This window comes from Drosophila ananassae, chromosome 3L, assembly GCF_017639315.1.
Source record: "Drosophila ananassae strain 14024-0371.13 chromosome 3L, ASM1763931v2, whole genome shotgun sequence".
In the NCBI taxonomy this organism is placed as follows: domain Eukaryota; kingdom Metazoa; phylum Arthropoda; class Insecta; order Diptera; family Drosophilidae; genus Drosophila; species Drosophila ananassae.
Window position 1 is genome coordinate 5,781,383 of NC_057929.1, and position 17,779 is coordinate 5,799,161.

Below are 17,779 nucleotides of genomic sequence, written 5' to 3' on the forward strand. Positions count from 1 at the left end.
CTGTAGGATTGCTCAACACTGGCCTCGATTCGTTTCTCCCAAGTTTTGTTATTCGAACCGTAGCGACTTGGGCCAGTTATTACCCTCGATGGCTAAGAAATTCCGTGAACAAAATAGATTCGTTCACCGATCCTGAAAATACTCAAAACTCAATTAATATACTCGGAAGAAACTGCAGAAATACTCCATTCATGAATCCGGAAGCCAGAGACTTGGAATTTAGAAAGGTTCGTTCGCTTTAAACCGAATTGAATATATTTGTGTTTATTTTGAACACGCAAGCAACTTTTTTTTTTTTGGTATCCAGCGGTAACAGCCAAACAAAAGAATACCACCCATAATATTCAAGTTAAATATATGCATTTGGGTTGATCCCAATATAATATCAAAATATTTTCTCTGCCACAGGGCGATGTAGAAAGACCGCACTTCGAGGCAGTTACCACATTGTCGGACTCCCAGGCGATACGGAGTGTGGACTTTCATCCAAATGGAAAGTTGTACGCAGTGGGCTCCAACTCCAAGACATTCCGCATCTGCCAGTATCCCCAACTGAACAAGTTAAGGTATTACTCATTCAAATATATTCTTTTTCGCGTTCTCTAAGCTAATATTTTTTGTAAAGAAATGGTCAGCAAACGACGGCCTATCCTCCATCTGTGCTCTGCAAGCGGACAAAGCACCACAGAGGCTCCATATACTGTACTTGCTGGTCGCGGGATGGAGAACTCATTGCCACCGGATCGAATGACAAAACCATTAAGTATATGAGATTCAATAATGAGACCAACCAGCTGGTGGGCCACGAGATGGAGCTCAACATGCACGACGGCACTGTGCGGGACATGTGCTTCCTGGACGACTCGTCCACCAAGTCCCGGCTGTTGGCCAGCGGCGGTGCCGGCGACTGCAAAATCTATATAACAGACTGCGGAACTGGCACTCCCTTCCAGGCCTTCAGTGGGCACAATGGCCATATATTGTCCCTTTACAGCTGGAATAACTCGATGTTCGTTTCCGGATCTCAGGATCAAACGATACGCTTCTGGGATCTGCGTGTCAACGTTTCGGTCAACACTTTGGACCATGTGAGCAAGGAGGGCGGCTTGGAGAACTCGGCAGTGACTGCAGTGTGTGTGGATCCGACGGGCAGGCTTTTGGTGTCAGGACACGCGGATAGCTCTTGCGTATTATACGACATCCGTGGCAATCGCCCAATACAACGGTTTTATCCTCATACAGCTGAAATAAGGTGAGATTTAAAGTTTATAAAGAGATAAGTAAGTTAATTCATGTAATTCCTTCGACAGATGCGTCCGATTTTCCCCATCCGCCTACTATATGCTAACTTGCAGCTACGACAACTCCATTAAGCTGACGGATCTCCAAGGCGATCTGGCCAATGAGCTATCCTCGGTGGTGGTGGCGGAGCACAAGGACAAGGCCATCACCATCCGATGGCATCCAACTGACTTCTCATTCATCTCCACGTCGGCGGATAAAACGGCTACGTTGTGGTCCTTGCCACCATCATAAAATGGCCAAAATCACTTCTCTACAGAACGGCTTTAATTTCGTTGTCAAGATTATTGTATTTCAAATGAAATAGAAGACCAACCAACGGGAGTTGATCAGACTGATCTAATTTATTAAATAAATCGCAAATGAAATACATAATTATCATACATCTACCACGTTTATGGTATAAAAAATAAAAATGCACACGTTTCAAGTTTGTATAGTTGGTATATATTTATTTAAATCCATTCTCTTACTAACCCACAGTTCCATTAATGTTTTACTTTCTAAGGCAAATAAATTGATTTATGTTGGATTTAATGTTGCAGTTGCAAGTAACAGGGCTGGCTTAGCGATTAATACACGAATGATAAAGGCAGAAAATGTTGTCCTCCTTCACATTCTTTTCCACATTCGTATCGGTTATGGTGTTCTCCAAACCGTTACCACTTGTCGACGACGACGTCAGGAACTATATTATTAATAATATTATCGGTTAATACCAATAGCTCTTTATTTTTTAACTCAATTTTTGGGTTAACCAACGCAAGAGCAAAACCAAAACTCTGACTTGGGGGGCTGGGAGGATTTTACTTTTTACTAAAAGGAGGTGGAAAGTTGCTCTCTTGGGGGATGATCAGCTAAGCGGCATCAGCGATCTGCAACCTCCGAATTTCTGGAGTTTAGCAGACTCCTTGGATTCTCATACTTACAGTCTAGGGGGTGGGCTCTGGGGATTAAAGGATCTTGGGGTATATGTTCTTATGCTTAATGATTTGGGGAGTACACAGACCAGTTTCGGATTTCTTGTTTTATTATTTCGTTTTTACGTTTTAGATATCTTACATGCTGAATTTCAATTCTGTGTTTTATCGTTTATGCCTTTGAGTGCTATATAATGCTATAGACCATAATGTACAGCGAGGGTTCTTTTTTCTACACATTCACATCAAAATTGGGCGCACTCCGGGACAATTTTATAATAACTGCACGTACTTTTCTAAAGCAGGGATGGATTCAATTTGTGTTATGGTAACTAATCGGGTATCCAGTTAATGAAATCTGGGATTGACTGTATAAAATAAAACAATAGTTCATTGAGAGATGGCGGTATAGGTAAGGTATTTCAGGTATTTCAACATCAATCGATGGTCCAAATCTTCCGCTCCAGATCGGATTGGATCGAGTCGATCACCAACGAATGTCACGTGCACGTGCAAGCAAAAAAAAACAGAATTAGGAATACAACTTGCAGCAGCCAACAGAAGCTTAAATTTTATTGGAGATCCACTGGAGGATGTCCCAGTGTCCCAGTTGGTGGCACTGCCAGGAGACAGTGCGTCGGACGTGTGCACTTCCGTTTAATTGGGAGTCTTGGAGCACACTGAGCACGCACTGCGTTTTAGTTCTGCATAATTTATTTCTTTAATGTTAGGTGTAGGTAATTTTTGTTTAATCAATTCACAGCGTCTCTAATTTAATAACAGAGTAAATTATGTATAATGTTAATTTAATTAGGTATTTGCTAAAAATGCTACAAGGATAACTTAATTCCTTACATCTGAGACTGAGCCTGAGCCTGAGCCTGACATAGATACACAATTTGCCTTCTCAATTTCAATGAAACCCTCGAACACTTTTCGATGCAATTCCTGCACCACATTTGACTGTTTTTTTTTTGTATCATTTTTTTGTTTTGTTTCAGTACTTTACAGAACATCATGTGTGTGTTGTTTCTGGGGATGCCTTATGCATTTATGTACGATCGCCAGTACGGCCCTGTTCCTATTCGCTTGCTCATATATGTACATACAATACAATACCAATCGAAACTAAGGACATCCGAGCGATGTCTCAGGGGGAACTGTGAACTGCCGCCGAGACTATGAACTCTACTAATATCTTGTGCTCAAAAAATAGCTCTTACACATTAATGGAATGAATGAACCAATAATTTGATTTTGAAAATCATTGAAAAGTATGAGCAAATACAAGTATTTATAACTTTAAAGTGAATTCAACTACGTTAAGGGACAAAAAAATACTCTTTGAAAGAAAATCATCATTAGGACGCACGATTGAATTTTTCAAAAAACATTAACATACACATTAGATTCGATAGGAAAAATATTTAAGACTTGACTTATAGAGGGAATAAAAAAATATTGACTTGTTTTTGCACTTTTTACCAATTAAAATCTTTTGTTCAGATGCATATAATTTAATCTACATTTTAGTATTTTAGTTACTAAACACAGAGACGAATTTTTTAGGATTTCTTTTTTTAGGAGAATAAATTTTGATTCTTTTATACAAACAGCCCGTCTCGCATTTCTTGACTCCAGCGATTTGTTGCTTTTTGGCAAACCCATTTAAAAAATATATTTATGTATGAGAAAATCTAACTAATGTAATCGAAATATATAGACCGGTTTGGAACTCTCTTTCTTACGTTTATATAGCATTGTATGTACAATAAGCAAATCCTGCTAAAAATTTAATAATATACAAACACAAATATATCTTGTATGTTTTTTTTAGGGGTGTTTTTTTTTGTGGTGTACGTGGTTAGGTAAATCGTTAGCTCATAGAAAGTATTGATCGTTTTAACGCTGTTTGTTCAAAGCCAAAAGCCAAAAAGGAGTGAGTCAGTCGGCCCATCTTATGGTATCACCAGTCACATCTGTGATACCGGGAGGTGGTTTGGTGGTTGGTTGGTTTAAATCAGTTATCAGTAATATTCAGGGAACAAACTTCATGTGGGGGTTAAAGTCATTACGTTAGTTGTATATAATTGTGGGTTTGTTTGTTTGTTTCTGTTTATATTTAGTAACATTTTATACTAGAAATTAGAATAATGAATTTGGGCTTATGTATTATAATTATATTCTTAAAGCATCATAGCGTACAGCAGGCCAAAGAAGACAGCCCACATTAACACAATCCCATGCATCTTATATATAGGACTCTCACCATCTGCGATTTTTCTAGCAACAAACTTCAATGTCTCATCTAATAAAACTACAGGAATTGAGAATTTCATCACAGTTATCCATTCCTCTGCAGACAACGGTGTCACTTGGAAGACGGTCTAATAAAATATATAAATTATTATCTATTCGCAATCAGAAATTATAGGTAAGGGAGTACTCACGGAGAGGACATCGACGTAAAGAATAACAAAGTGAAGAGTGAAGGAGAGTGCCATTGATCCAATCAGCCACAGGTTGCACCATGGGGGCATGGTAATCAGCGACTGATTCTCAGACAAGCTATCAAACAAAGGCGCTTTGTTAATGACACCACTAATGCGCAATGATTTAATGTTGAAATTACCTGTTCATTGCGTTCAACATTTCGATTGTAACCAGCACGGACAGAGCCATGGTCATCGCATGGGGATCGCTGAAGATCTTGCAGTCAACGCCCTTGAACTCGTCACCACCGCCCAGGCAGGCCAGATGGTGGGTGAGCTGCCAGTAGGATAGGTTGGGGCCCTCGGCCGAGAACAGGAACCACCAGGCGGCAGCACCGACGGTGGCAGCGCCGACATAGAATCCAATAGCCATGTAACTAAATTCAATTAAGAGCACTGTTATTTCCCCTTCCTTAAAACATGGATATTTTTAATGACTCACCGGAAGAACAACCATCCGGAAATAAGACCCTCATCGGCCTTCCTGGGGGGCTTCTCCATGATATCCAGATCAGGGGGATTGAAGCCCAGGGCAGTAGCTGGGAGACCATCAGTAACCTGCAAAGGAAAGGGGGAATAAAGTTATAAAATACTTTATACAATCCTCAAGTTAGAGCTTACCAAGTTAACCCAGAGCAGCTGCACGGGGATCAGAGCCTCGGGCAGACCCAGGGCGGCAGTCAAGAAAATGGACACGACCTCACCAATGTTGGAGGAGATGAGGTAGCGGATGAACTGCTTCATGTTGTTGTAAATAGCGCGACCTTCTTCAACGGCGGACACAATGGAGGAGAAGTTATCGTCAGCCAACACCATCTCGGCGGCAGACTTGGCCACAGCGGTACCAGAACCCATGGCAATACCAATCTCAGCCTTCTTCAGGGCAGGGGCGTCGTTCACACCATCACCAGTCATAGCGGAGATCTCGTTCATGCCCTGCAGGAACTCAACGATCTTGGACTTGTGCTGGGGCTCCACACGGGAGAAGAGGCGGGAACGGGCGACGGCGGCCTTCTGTTCGGCGGGGGACAGATCATCGAATTCGCGTCCAGAGTACGACTTGCCAGTGGTGTCCTCATCCTCGGTGAACACACCAATCCTGCGGCAGATAGCCTCGGCAGTAGCCTTGTTGTCACCAGTGATCACAATGACACGAATACCAGCGGCACGGCAGCGCACAATGGAATCAAAGACTTCCTTACGTGGGGGATCCAACATGCCGACGACACCGACGAAGGTAAGGTTGACTTCATATTGGTAGAATTTGGTGGAATCGCCAAGGTCCATCTCATCGGGCTTCATTGGGCTATCGGCAACAGCCAGAGCCAAGCAACGGAGGGTGTCGCGACCAGTACCATACTGACCGGTCAGGGCCAGGATCTTGCTCTTCAGGGCAGAGGTCAGTGGCACCTTGCTGGTGCCGACACGGGCGTGTGTGCAACGCTCCAGGACACCCTCGGGGGCGCCCTTGACGAACAGTTTGGGGCCAGTGCCCAGACGGGAGGCCTTCAGGGGGGTGCAGTACGAGGACATGGATTTACGATCGCGAGAGAACTCCAGGGTGAATTCCTTCTTCCACTTGGTTTCGATCTCACCGCGGCAAGCGATGGCAGCCGAACGGCGGTCCAGACCAGACTTGTTAACGCTGAAGCTGTTCAGCTTCTCGGCCAGAACGATCAGAGCGGTCTCAGTAGCCTCACCGACCTTCTCGAAGGCCTGCTTGAACTCATTGTAATCAATAGCGGAGTCATTGCACATGATGCAGATGGTGGACAGTTCCTGCAGGGTGTCGTAGTCAGCGGCCTTGACGCGCTGTCCGCCGAGGAAGACCTCGCCAATGGGCTCGTAGGTGGAGCCAGTCAGCTCGAATTCCAGGAAGCTGCTGTCGTTGCCCTCGACCTTGTCGAAGATGAACATACGGGACACGGACATCTGGTTGGTGGTCAAAGTACCGGTCTTATCAGAGCAGATGACGGAGGTGCAACCCAGGGTCTCGACGGAGGGCAGGGAGCGGACAATGGCGTTCTTCTTGGCCATGCGGCGGGTGCCCAGAGCCAGACAAGTGGTGATGACAGCGGGCAGACCCTCGGGGATGGCAGCCACAGCCAGAGCGACAGCGATCTTGAAGTAGTAGATGGCGCCCTTGATCCAGGAGCCACCGTGGGCAGGGTCGTTGAAGTGGCCAATGTTGATGGCCCAGACAGCAACGCAAATGATGGAGATGACCTTGGACAGCTGCTCTCCGAACTCATCCAGTTTCTGCTGCAGGGGGGTCTTGATCTCCTCAGTCTCGGACATTTCAGTACGGATCTTGCCGATGGCGGTGCTCAGGCCAGTGCCGATGACGACGCCGCGGGCCTTGCCAGCAGCAACGTTGGTACCGGAGAACAGGATGTTCTTCTTGTCCTGGTTGACGGCGCGGGGATCGGGGATGGCATCGGTGTGCTTGATGACCGAAACAGACTCACCAGTAAGGATGGACTGATCGATCCTGAGCGTTGTGGAGTAGATGTGTGTGATACGGATATCGGCGGGGATCTTGTCACCGACAGACACCTCAACGAGGTCGCCGGGCACAATCTCTTTCGCGCGGATCTTCTGGATACCAGACTTGTCCTGACGCACCACCTTGCCCATCTCCGGCTCGTACTCCTTGAGAGCCTCGATGGCGGACTCGGCGTTCCTTTCCTGCCATACTCCCACAACGGCGTTGGCTATCAGAATAAGTAGAATAACTAGGGGCTCTACAAATGCAGTGAACGTGTCTTCATGTTCCTCAAAAAGCGCGAGAACCTTTTTTAGGGAGGGAGAGAGAAGAATTAAGAAACGAAATGGTTTGAAATTGAGGGTTGTCTGCTATTCGATCGGCCAGGCACTTAAACCCGCCAAATTCGGATGCCTTGGGGGCTTGCATCCGGATTCCGGATGCGGGCTATGACTTACAAATGAAATGATGGCTGCCAAAAGCAGAATCTTCACCAGAAGATCGTCGAACTGCTCCAAGACCAACTGCCAGATGCTCTTTCCTGTGAAACACAAAACAAACTCGATTAGTAAACAATATCGAAGGGCAGGCCGTACCGGCGATTTCACTTCGCACCTTCCTCAGTCGGCAACTCTGTAACGATAAGAAAACAAACACGTCAGTCGTTTAGGTTCGTAGAAGGGGCTGGCTGGCTGGCTGGCTGACTGGCTGGCTGGCTCACACCACCACCCTATCATAACTATTATAGCAACCACTTACCATTCGGTCCATATTTTTTCTGGTTGGTTTTGATCTGATCGAGGGTGAGACCGCGCTCGGCGTCTGTGCCGAAAAAGTTGAGAGCCTGTTCGACGGTTTTCGAGTGACCGTCTTCCATTTTGAATCGTTATCCTCTTCGTTCAGTAGCCTTTGTTTCCAAATCCAATACATATATATGGTAGAGTTGGACGGGGGGGATCCATTTGAGAATATGAAAATAGAGGCAAAGCAGAGCACACATTTTTAATTTTTGTGATAATGGGCTGATTCTAGCCTGGCTGACGGACTGTCTGACAGTCTGCCTGTCTGGATGGCTGACTGGCTGACTGGAATAGCAAATGCATACACAAATGTTTTGTTGTTAGTGTTCTCTCTGTGGCTGTGTGTATGCATGAAGGTAAGTGTGTTTGCAGTTAAAACTACCTCATTAGGTAGAATGTATGTATGTACTGTACATGTGCATGTGCACACGGGTACTTTTCATTTTTCATTTTTTTTTTCTCTCTCAATTTTTTTTTTTCATCATACGCACATACACAGGGGCACTATGCTAATTTTGTAGGCACTTTTGGCCACTATAAATGCGGCCAATTGACGTAGTTATAAAACAACTACTGTCCCTGGAGAATATTCTGGAATAAATCGCATTACCCTGGGCGCCCGACTGGCCTAATCTCCTCCGCTTATGAGATTCGCACACGTGTACGTGTCACTTTGCACTTTGCGAGTCCGCCAGAACGCAATTGATTTACTATCTTTCCGTTAATATGCGTATGTTGCAAACCATATAAAACTGCGAACGCACTGCGTGTTAAGTACTGTTTCAACTTCCGTTCTATATATTATATCCCATGGCGCTTTTTCCAAATATGTGTGTGCTGATAACTATTGCACCAAGTCTCGAGCCGCTGCGTGTTAAGTACTTTCCACCTTTTTTACCTTTCGAGCACTGGCCCTGATTCTGTCCATAGGGTATTTTCCCACACTAAAGTCACAATATCGAAAGTCATTCTGCCTATCAGCATCTCTATAACCTTGTTTAGACCCAATTACCAATAAGTGCGTATCTTTTAAAGGTTCTAGTTTTTAACTGAGTGTTTGCATAGGCCTTTAAGAAAAGCCAGAATAAAATCTTCCAGTCAAGTATGTTTTCCACAGTGGCCGATACTGAATGCTCGATATCGACCTGCCTATCGACATCTTTACTTTGGTCGTTTTCTAACTTGAGCTTTTTTTTGAAAAAAGTACCGGTAGACCGGTGAAAGTTTGCACTTTCGCTGATAAAGAGATAGCATAATTTCGGTGACGCCAAAAGTTTACGTAATTTTTAAAGCAGACCATAAATGTTAATATCGATAAACCAATAAAATCAAGCCTTTCCGGTTATTTTAGAATGATAAGGAACTTCACATGTGCGTTGAAGCTTATCTTCTTATCATTTACTTAACTATCATAAAAAGCTATTACCCCGGTTATTAATGTATGATAAGGGTAAACATATTTGTAAACTTTCTAAATAAATAAATTCATATCAGAGTGGTGACTTTCGCAGTTCCTATGCAAGAAACCATTTTCTTTTTAAATTTATTATTTATCACTAGCTTTGAGGTATAAAAATATCTATTTTGTCATATTCTCATCCAGCGGGCAAAAGAGGCAACTGTATTCTTTCGCGCAATTTGCGCTCATATTAAATGAGATCAAGAGCCCACAATAAATAGATCTGGTGCCAGGTATTTTCTAGCGGAGACATTTCTAAATTTTAATTTAGATTTTTGGGGACGAGTCGTCGCTGAACGTCTGCCAACTGGCTTATACATATATATGTGAAAATGTTGGCCAGGGGAAAAAATAATTACTCGATCATAACTCCTGCCTGATAACCGCCTAATTTCGAAAATATACAGCTTCAAAAATTCATAAATTTTTCAAAATGACAAAGTTGGGAAATGTGCTTCAAAAAATACATGGGAATAATTCAAAAGCCCATATATATAGGCAGTATAGTCTATATATTTATAATATACTTATGTATAGGTCTATACGTGTGCATTATGGAGCAGAAAAAAAAAATTGCTTCGTCCGAGATGGGCTAAAAATAGAGTCCTAGCACCCAAAAAAAATACAAGCTCAATTTTTGAACACTCGTACGTATAAAAATATACATATACTAGGAACACATAAATAAGTATATTCATACACAAATACAGAGAGGCAGACAGACGGTCGTAGGGAGAAATATTGAGATAAACTATATGTATGTTTTCACGGCTCGTGGTAATATTTCAAGCATACATATCTGCATTCTAATGGATGTTGAAATTTCTATGAGATGTTTCCCATGAAAGATATAATAATTCCGATTGACACTTGGTGGGACCAATCCCCAGATGAATTGTATAACTCTGAGTGTGTGAAAACTTGTAAACTGGGGACTTGGGATGATCGGTGCTGGTCGGGGCAGTTCACAAGGGTCACGGCTATGGAATAATGTTTTCATCACAAAATTATTGATGATTTTTTGGGTAGTTTTTGAAATGGAGTTTAAAACTTCACTGAATAAAATATTCACAAAATAAAATAGGCAGGTGTGATAATCTGTGTGGTGTGTGCGAATGATATATATCTTTTTTTTTCTGGGTGAATATATGAAATGCATGCATTCGTAGATTCATATATTTCCCGTTATTATGCACGATGAGGCTGGCGGTTGCATAATCGAATTTTCAAATCACAGATACAAAGATACTTTTGCTCGGCCATGTAGGACACTGGCGGAGAAACTTTACATCTGTGTACGGATCGGACTCGAATCTATTCGTGGTATACATTGGTATTGGTGACATTCAAAATTTTCAAATCGACTCCGGAGGTCGAGGTTGCTTCACTGGGTTGGTACACCCTCGGGTAGAGCCCCCCGCCCCCATCCCCCATCTTACGGATATTCCGATAAGTAAGCGGAGTATATCTGTAGGCGTGAGGTGTCAACTGGGTGGACTTTTAATGGGGATAATAACACTTTGAAACACGGTAGTTCGAGTGTAAGCATGTACATATTATGTAGATGTAGGTATTTTTTGTATAACTTCTTTAATTTTCCAGGTTTATCATTATCTTTTTTAGCGCGCGATTCAATATTTTTTACATTATGGGAATACATTTTTTTTTTGGCTTGAATTGGTTTTTGAATGGAATATTTTTGGAGTAAAATCACTGCGTTTTTACTTTGGAATTGTTGCAAAAAATCAACAAAACTTACAATTATTATTCCTAGTTAAAATTCCGTTATTATATAATAAATTTATTTTAGTCGGAAGACCAAGAGCTAACACAAAGATCGCGCTATTATAACGATCAACGGCAACTGAACGCAAGGAGAACGCTGCTCGTTGAGAGTGTCTATTTGAATTACAAAATTCATATATTTTGGCAAAATTCCCAAAACTACATACACTCTCTATTTTGGCCCGGGAAAATACTTTTAGCACGCACAAACTTTTGAGCACTTACCACCTATCCTATCCTATCCGAGCCGATTGTTGGCGGTTCTGTTCTGGTGCTCGTGCTGGTGTTTTTTCGTATCTCGCCGAAGGAAAATATATTGTACGCCTCAGAGATATATCCACATAGGTGGATACATACATTCGGACCAATATGTATCAACGTGAGCGCACAGATACGAAAATGTCTAACGTCTCGAGCAATGTGGGGAGATTATTTGTGCTGGTGAGTGTAAACGTATTTCAAAAAATGCACGTGTGTTTGTCTAATATTTAGAAATCGTTATTTTTAAATCGATCCCATCGAATGATGGTGGACAGTCCATAAACCTGGTCAATAAAAAGGTATTTATTTAAAATAAAAATATTAAATAAGTCCTGATGTCGGTTGAGGTTCTTTTCAAAATATATTATATCTTCATCGAGTTTATGAAATAAAGAAAAAACTTCATATTTATTTGGTTAGTGGAAAGTGTATCAGTGTTTCGGCTTGGCATTTGGTTTGGTTCGATCTTTGCCTTTTCAGTTTTTTCCCAATTTCAGCAGAGACTGGCAGCCGTCGTTTAGCCGCATAAAAATAGTCTTGTAATGCCTCTATGATCTCTCAAAAAGTTGGCAAGAGATCTCTCCCCACACGTTTTTCCGTCTGATATCCGCTTTGTGCAGCAACTATTACGACTTTTCATAGAGCACCCATAAATATGCATTTGCCTATATTTTGCCAGAACTTTTATAAGCTACCTATATAATAAAAATTATTAATAAACAACAATGCAGTCAAAAAATGTCTCCAATCTAATATAAAAATGCAAAATCCAGAATTATTTCCTTACCACAATAGCTATTTGAAAAATGTTTACTAATTTAAATTAATTTTAAAAAATTATGAATATTTCTTTATTAGTTTCCTTGTTAAAATAAAAAATTCTATCAAAATATAACTATAAATTCATAAATATTTTAGTGATCTATCAATTAACTTCCTAGTTTCTACTCTTATTAAGTGTTATACATTTATGATTTTCTTTTGAAATCAGTTATTTTCTTATCGATCGCGTTTATCAAAAGTCCCATAAAACACACCTTCCCCGTAATTGACTCAGCAGACACAATTATAATTATAGAACCATTGTCTAATTATTCATGTTTTCAATATTCTCTGTTGCGTAATAAAGAAAATGGAAAGCTCGCCCGGATAGAGGCGGTTTGCACACCCTTAATATTAGATCAATCAACTACCTAGTTCCTTTTAAAACCTTTACGTCAGAAAAGCATTTTCCGCTAAAAATAAACTCAACTAAAAAACGATTTTTTGAAATATTTGAACATATCTTTAATATATATACACTTTTGTAATGTTATTATTATAAAACAATCTAGGTTTTTGTCGAGAAAAGGTAAGAATCTTTTTTCCCCGACGTTAATTTGACAGCATTTTCGCTTCCAACTATATTACTTAAACTTAAAAGGTCATATTTTGTGTAAAGGACACTAACGGACATCGCATCCCCGAAACCATCCCTTGGATTTTGATTGGATTCGAGCATTAAGTTGATCATCTCCGAATAAAAGTGCGGGAAGTTTGGCGGTTGATATATGATCAAATTCCGGATGCCCTTGATTCGAGTGCGCCGGAAAAAGTGTGCTCTTTCCGAATACAGTAAAACAGATGCTCCGCTGTGGAAGAATATATCTCTCGCCCGGGAAATTTTTTCCTTCTTTGTGTACTCATTTATCTGTACAAAGCTAATCATTTCTGCTTTAAAATGGTTCCGTATACGTACATAGTCAAAGTAGCTGGGTACGTATAGCATGCAATGGGAAAACCCTGGTTTACTGAACTGGGGCACAATATGCTTCACGAAATATTGAAATCGATCGTCAAATGTCGATTCCACATTGGAGCAAGCAATTCTTCGAAAGACTTGCTGAATTGGTGTTAGGACATTGCGGATATCTCCGTGCTCGACCAGATTAGAGACTCGTACTTTTCCCTGGTAGTTACTGCACTTGCTGTTCAGCACTGCCCGGAATTCAGGAAGTTCGTGAGATGCGAACAGTAGGGTTTGGCGATAGAAGCTTGACGCGCCGCTGAGGCACCAAGTTCGAACCCGCTGACAGTTCGTATCGGGCAGTTTCTGAGGCTGCAGATGCAGGTGATCCAGGGAATAGAGAAGATTCTCCCAATTCTGTGCCAAAAATAGTTCCGCTTGGTCAATAATCAACAGCTCGATGGAGTTTAGGAAGTCGAAATCATTGTCCTTGTCCGTCACCAACATTCTCAGACCCAACGGCGACGCAACCAGTATATCCGAAGAGTTCATGTCGGAGAAGAGGGACATTGTTTTCTTTGTGAAGCGAATACCCAGCTTAAAGTTATCATCAGTGTTGCCACTGAAGGTTTGCTCGTAGTCCACCGGCTTGGGATTAGTCTTTGGGAAGTATATTGTGTTTCCAGAGTAGTCTCCGAGAAACCGATCATAGTTGGAGATTGAATTCTTCCTGGCTTGGTCTAAAAGTTCAAAGATTATAGAATTAGGCAGGGAATTTTTGTAATTGAACTGGCAACCTACCATCTTGATTTCCAAAAAGTAAATCTCCGATAATGTTTACTATTTTTAGAGCAGATTCCCTAAAAGGCACTATAAAGACCACCTTCATCCGTTTCAATCCCTGGTCTCTAAAGCTTTCTGGTATGGAGATTTCGTTCGGTGACAGTTTCATGGATTTCGCGAGAGCTGAGACCTTTTCGTTATTCCGCAATATCAGAGATCTTACTTTCATCATATGGTTCAGGGCATGAAGGCAATAAACGTATCGTATTTCCTCCGCGTTACTGTGAGTCCGGTGAGGATAATACAGATCCTGGTAGTTATTCACGATGTTGAATAGTTCAGACTGCAGGGCGGAGAGCGGGAACTTGACGTTTCCACAAATCGACAATTTCACCTCCAACTTTTGCAGATCCTCGGAGTTTTCAACTTCTTTGGGCTCATTACTTTCTGGATCTTTCGTATCGTCAGATAGTTGTGGAATCTCAAACCTTAAGCTCCCCAAAGCGGACCAGTTACTCTTAATCGATTTGACATTCTTCTTTGCAACCAAATCATTTATATTCTCAGTGGACAACTCAAAATCGAATCGTTTTGTAAAGGAATTGTATATTTCAAAGTCAGAGTTTAACTTTTTTAGATCAGAAGATTTCTTTTTCTTAGATTTGATCTGCTTCGGAGGAGAAATATTGGGTTCTTCTGTTTTGGAGCTGAGAATGTGACCTGTAACGGTTGGTGTTTTTATTAAAATTTGAAAAATACTATTAAATTGTAACCTTACTTGTGGGTACTTGATTATATCCAGTGACCAGCTGTTCATAGAACCCAGCCTCGTCAACATCTTCCTGTACGTCCGGCAGAAGTTCCGCAATGGGCTCGTATTCCTTGATTGCAGTCTCTGGAATCTTTTCCCTCCGGCGCATTTCCTCCATTTGTTTGCTTCTCTGGATGAAGCTGTAGTTCTTTGAGAATTTTTCATTTCGACGAGCTGGCGTGGGCTTTTTGTACGGCTTGCCACGGTTCTTCGAGTGTTTTTGCTTCATTTTCAAGATTTTGATTTGAAAAACAGCAGCACGTGTAGCAAATAACAAACAAAAACAAAGATATTGTATCTGAATGCAGGCCAATCGAAAGCATCGATAACAAATAGGGATGGAACAAAATGTCAAAAAAAATGTTTGAACGGAGAATAAGATCAGTATTAATTTCAAATTTCTTTGTAATAGAACGTCCAGGAAAAAATTTAAAGTAAACATATTCTTTTAAAAACTATTAAGTCGTTATTATTCGTTTAAAAAATGTTAAAATTTTCGGGTCATTTCAAAATACCGCGGGCGTATTTTAGCGAATACATTACGGTCACATTTAAGTTACGCCAGAAAAGGATAGGTAATGGGATCTCTCGTTTTGACCGAACGCAACATGTTTGAAACGAACTAAAACACTGAAAGAAAATTGTAAAAAAGTAAAGTATAGTTTGAAAGCTTATATAGACATCGAATTAAAGTCATATCTGTTATTGCCAAACGCGCGTTCTTGGGTGAAGCATCGACACCACAAAGCCGCTGAAAGTGTGCATATTTAAAGTAAAGGTTGGAACCGGGCCAAAGAAAGTTAATTCTTGAGTCGTCAAAACATCTTTGATTGAAAAAACTAAATAAATATCGTGTTTTCGATATTTATGTAAACTTTATCATTTGATACAATTAATATCGATATATTTGGTATATTATCAACAGCCCTAAACCTTATGGGAAGTGATCGCTCTTTAAAAAAGCAGAAAATGTCGGTCTTACAGGAACTCAAGCAAGTCACCACAATTGTTGCTGACACCGGCGACTTTGAAGGTAAATATCCGGTTGCATTCAGACATTTTGGGTGCCCAGAATCAGATTTAAAGTAAACTTTCCAAAGCCGGATCGGTGTCTCAAAGAGATTGTATGTGTGTGTATGGGTGTACTCTTTCAAAATTTGATCCAAGCCCTGTGAGCCCTGCGAGCATAGTCCAAACAATTTTATCGTTTCCACATAGATTCAATTGAAAGATAGACATGAACCACAGGTTGTTGAGCCCATCCCGATAGCAGGGCCGCTTATCTCGTTTTTGTGAAGATCAAATAGAAGTGAAAAGTAAATTCCAGCCTGACTTTAGTTTGACCTTATGTGCTTACGTGTGTTGGAAATGTGACCGCTACAGCAACAGCATGTCATTTTGATAAGGTTTTTGAGAGGGCTGAAAACCTGATCAGCCACCGGAAAGTTCAAAGCTATTTTCGGTCATGCGATTGAAAAATGAAAGTCGATCGTTGGCCTCGACTGGTTTTTTTCCACCCGCCCCATTTTGTCATTGCAATTATTGAGCTTTTCAATTAAAGTGATTGTTTTATTGCAGCCATCAACATATACAAGCCCACAGATGCCACCACAAACCCTTCCCTTATCTTGTCCGCCTCGTCCATGGAGCGGTACCAGCCTCTGGTCCAAAAGGCAGTGGACTATGCTAAGAAAACCAAAGGGTAAGTGCAAGGACTTCCAGCCATATGGAAACAGACTTTGACTAATCGATAAATTTCTTATTTCAGATCGGTCTGCGACCAGGTTGCGGAGGCCATGGACTACCTGTGTGTGCTCTTTGGAACGGAAATTCTGAAGGTTGTGCCTGGCCGAGTTTCCACCGAAATCGATGCTCGCCTCTCGTTCGACACCAAGAAGAGCGTGGCGAAGGCCCTGAAGCTCATTGACCTGTACAAATCCCTGGGAATCGGCAAGGAGCGTATTCTTATCAAGCTGGCATCTACCTGGGAGGGCATCAAGGCGGCTGAGATTCTGGAGAACGAGCACGGAGTCCACTGCAACCTGACCCTGCTGTTTTCCTTCGCACAAGCCGTGGCATGCGCCGAAGCCGGCGTAACCCTGATCTCGCCGTTCGTCGGCAGAATCCTCGACTGGTATGTGGCCAACACGGAGACCAAGAAATTCGAGCCCCTGAAGGATCCGGGTGTCATCTCCGTGACGAATATCTACAACTACTACAAGAAGTTCGGCTACAAGACCCTGGTGATGGGTGCATCGTTCAGAAATGTTGGTGAAATCAAAGCCCTGGCCGGATGCGATTTGCTGACCATCAGTCCCGCGCTACTCAAGGAGCTGGAGAACGAGACAGAATCTGTGGTAACCTACTTGTCGGTCAGCAACGCCAAGCTGCAGGATATCGAGAAGATTACCGTGGACGAGAGCAAGTTCCGTTGGATGCTCAACGAAGATGCCATGGCCACAGACAAGCTCTCCGAGGGTATTCGAAAGTTTGCCGTCGATACTGTTAAGCTGGAAAACCTAATTAAGACCTATCTTAAGTAGAACGTCCTTAAACGATTGAATGGACGCTTGCTAGTGTCCCAATAGGTGGAGGATACAAGTAACGATTGATTCTTAAAACGCATTTTGTTGTACTTGAATAAAATTTACAATTGATAAATGTAAATTAGTCTTTTGGCGCCTTTTAAATTTACAATTCAAAAATAATTTTTGACGAATATTTACATTTGTAATAAAATATGTAGATCGGAGAACCAGGGATTGTGTAAAATATTATCGCTAAAAAAAACATTCATTATTTGAACTGTTAGAATAGTATTAGATAGTTTTTTATGACTCAAGAGATAATACAGATTAATGTTATACGATAAACAAATCTTTTGTTTTGTATCCCAGTTATCGATTATCTGTTTTGCCCCAATCCCCTGGTAAGGATTGAGTATCTTTAGAGAAC

General features: G+C 41.6%; 4 protein-coding genes across 8 annotated transcripts; 2 read left to right on the forward strand and 2 right to left on the reverse strand.

The window, feature by feature from the left end:
* The first annotated feature begins 37 nt into the window (after positions 1–37).
* Positions 38–1,834, forward strand: LOC6495722 (WD repeat-containing protein 47). Its single transcript, XM_001959402.4, has 4 exons — positions 38–227; positions 409–566; positions 626–1,252; positions 1,311–1,834. Exons 1-4 carry the CDS (start codon positions 192–194, stop codon positions 1,534–1,536), a joined length of 1,047 nt encoding a protein of 348 aa, XP_001959438.1. The 5' UTR covers positions 38–191; the 3' UTR covers positions 1,537–1,834.
* Positions 1,727–11,353, reverse strand: LOC6494911 (calcium-transporting ATPase sarcoplasmic/endoplasmic reticulum type). 4 transcript variants are annotated; one of them, XM_001959403.4, is made up of 10 exons: positions 11,218–11,353; positions 7,959–8,106; positions 7,815–7,832; positions 7,658–7,740; positions 5,336–7,507; positions 5,157–5,272; positions 4,855–5,091; positions 4,673–4,790; positions 4,492–4,609; positions 1,727–1,990 (listed from the first exon to the last, which is right to left on the reverse strand). In XM_001959403.4, the coding sequence occupies exons 2-10, from the start codon at positions 8,074–8,076 to the stop codon at positions 1,962–1,964; spliced, it is 3,009 nt and encodes a 1,002-aa protein (XP_001959439.1). In that variant the 5' UTR covers positions 8,077–8,106; positions 11,218–11,353; the 3' UTR covers positions 1,727–1,961. The 4 variants fall into 4 exon arrangements, with proteins under 4 accessions (XP_001959439.1, XP_014763068.1, XP_014763070.1 ...); XM_014907582.3 differs by having other exon boundaries at positions 1,727–2,590; XM_014907584.3 differs by lacking the exon at positions 1,727–1,990 and having other exon boundaries at positions 2,762–4,609.
* Positions 11,354–12,767: 1,414 nt separating this feature from the next.
* Positions 12,768–15,171, reverse strand: LOC6494910 (U3 small nucleolar RNA-associated protein 25 homolog). The gene is made up of 3 exons (XM_001959404.4): positions 14,792–15,171; positions 14,032–14,733; positions 12,768–13,970 (listed from the first exon to the last, which is right to left on the reverse strand). The coding sequence occupies exons 1-3, from the start codon at positions 15,051–15,053 to the stop codon at positions 12,835–12,837; spliced, it is 2,100 nt and encodes a 699-aa protein (XP_001959440.2). The 5' UTR covers positions 15,054–15,171; the 3' UTR covers positions 12,768–12,834.
* A 292-nt stretch (positions 15,172–15,463) lies between these two features.
* Positions 15,464–17,491, forward strand: LOC6495723 (probable transaldolase). Of its 2 annotated transcripts, XM_001959405.4 has the most exons (4): positions 15,464–15,602; positions 15,750–15,857; positions 16,403–16,526; positions 16,593–17,491. In XM_001959405.4, exons 2-4 carry the CDS (start codon positions 15,761–15,763, stop codon positions 17,365–17,367), a joined length of 996 nt encoding a protein of 331 aa, XP_001959441.2. In that variant the 5' UTR covers positions 15,464–15,602; positions 15,750–15,760; the 3' UTR covers positions 17,368–17,491. The 2 variants fall into 2 exon arrangements, with proteins under 2 accessions (XP_001959441.2, XP_044571277.1); XM_044715342.1 differs by having other exon boundaries at positions 15,526–15,857.
* The last annotated feature ends 288 nt before the right edge of the window (positions 17,492–17,779 follow it).

What these genes read in the sequence shown, in the direction of transcription:
- LOC6494911 (XM_014907584.3), bottom strand. Translation starts at nt 8,076, where the DNA reads ATGGAAGACGGTCACTCGAAAACCGTCGAACAGGCTCTCAACTTTTTC. An exon ending in TGGCAGCCATCATTTCATTT is followed by an intron (nt 7,508 to 7,657) that starts GTAAGTCATAGC and finishes TCCCTAAAAAAG; the next exon opens with GTTCTCGCGCTTTTTGAGGA. An exon ending in TCCGGATGGTTGTTCTTCCG is followed by an intron (nt 5,092 to 5,156) that starts GTGAGTCATTAA and finishes AATTGAATTTAG; the next exon opens with TTACATGGCTATTGGATTCT.
- LOC6494910 (XM_001959404.4), bottom strand. Translation starts at nt 15,053, where the DNA reads ATGAAGCAAAAACACTCGAAGAACCGTGGCAAGCCGTACAAAAAGCCC. An exon ending in ATATAATCAAGTACCCACAA is followed by an intron (nt 14,734 to 14,791) that starts GTAAGGTTACAA and finishes CAACCGTTACAG; the next exon opens with GTCACATTCTCAGCTCCAAA. An exon ending in ACTTTTTGGAAATCAAGATG is followed by an intron (nt 13,971 to 14,031) that starts GTAGGTTGCCAG and finishes TTGAACTTTTAG; the next exon opens with ACCAAGCCAGGAAGAATTCA.
- LOC6495722 (XM_001959402.4), top strand. Translation starts at nt 192, where the DNA reads ATGAATCCGGAAGCCAGAGACTTGGAATTTAGAAAG. An exon ending in GAGACTTGGAATTTAGAAAG is followed by an intron (nt 228 to 408) that starts GTTCGTTCGCTT and finishes TCTCTGCCACAG; the next exon opens with GGCGATGTAGAAAGACCGCA. An exon ending in CCCCAACTGAACAAGTTAAG is followed by an intron (nt 567 to 625) that starts GTATTACTCATT and finishes TTTTTTGTAAAG; the next exon opens with AAATGGTCAGCAAACGACGG.
- LOC6495723 (XM_001959405.4), top strand. Translation starts at nt 15,761, where the DNA reads ATGGGAAGTGATCGCTCTTTAAAAAAGCAGAAAATGTCGGTCTTACAG. An exon ending in TGACACCGGCGACTTTGAAG is followed by an intron (nt 15,858 to 16,402) that starts GTAAATATCCGG and finishes GTTTTATTGCAG; the next exon opens with CCATCAACATATACAAGCCC. An exon ending in TATGCTAAGAAAACCAAAGG is followed by an intron (nt 16,527 to 16,592) that starts GTAAGTGCAAGG and finishes TTCTTATTTCAG; the next exon opens with ATCGGTCTGCGACCAGGTTG.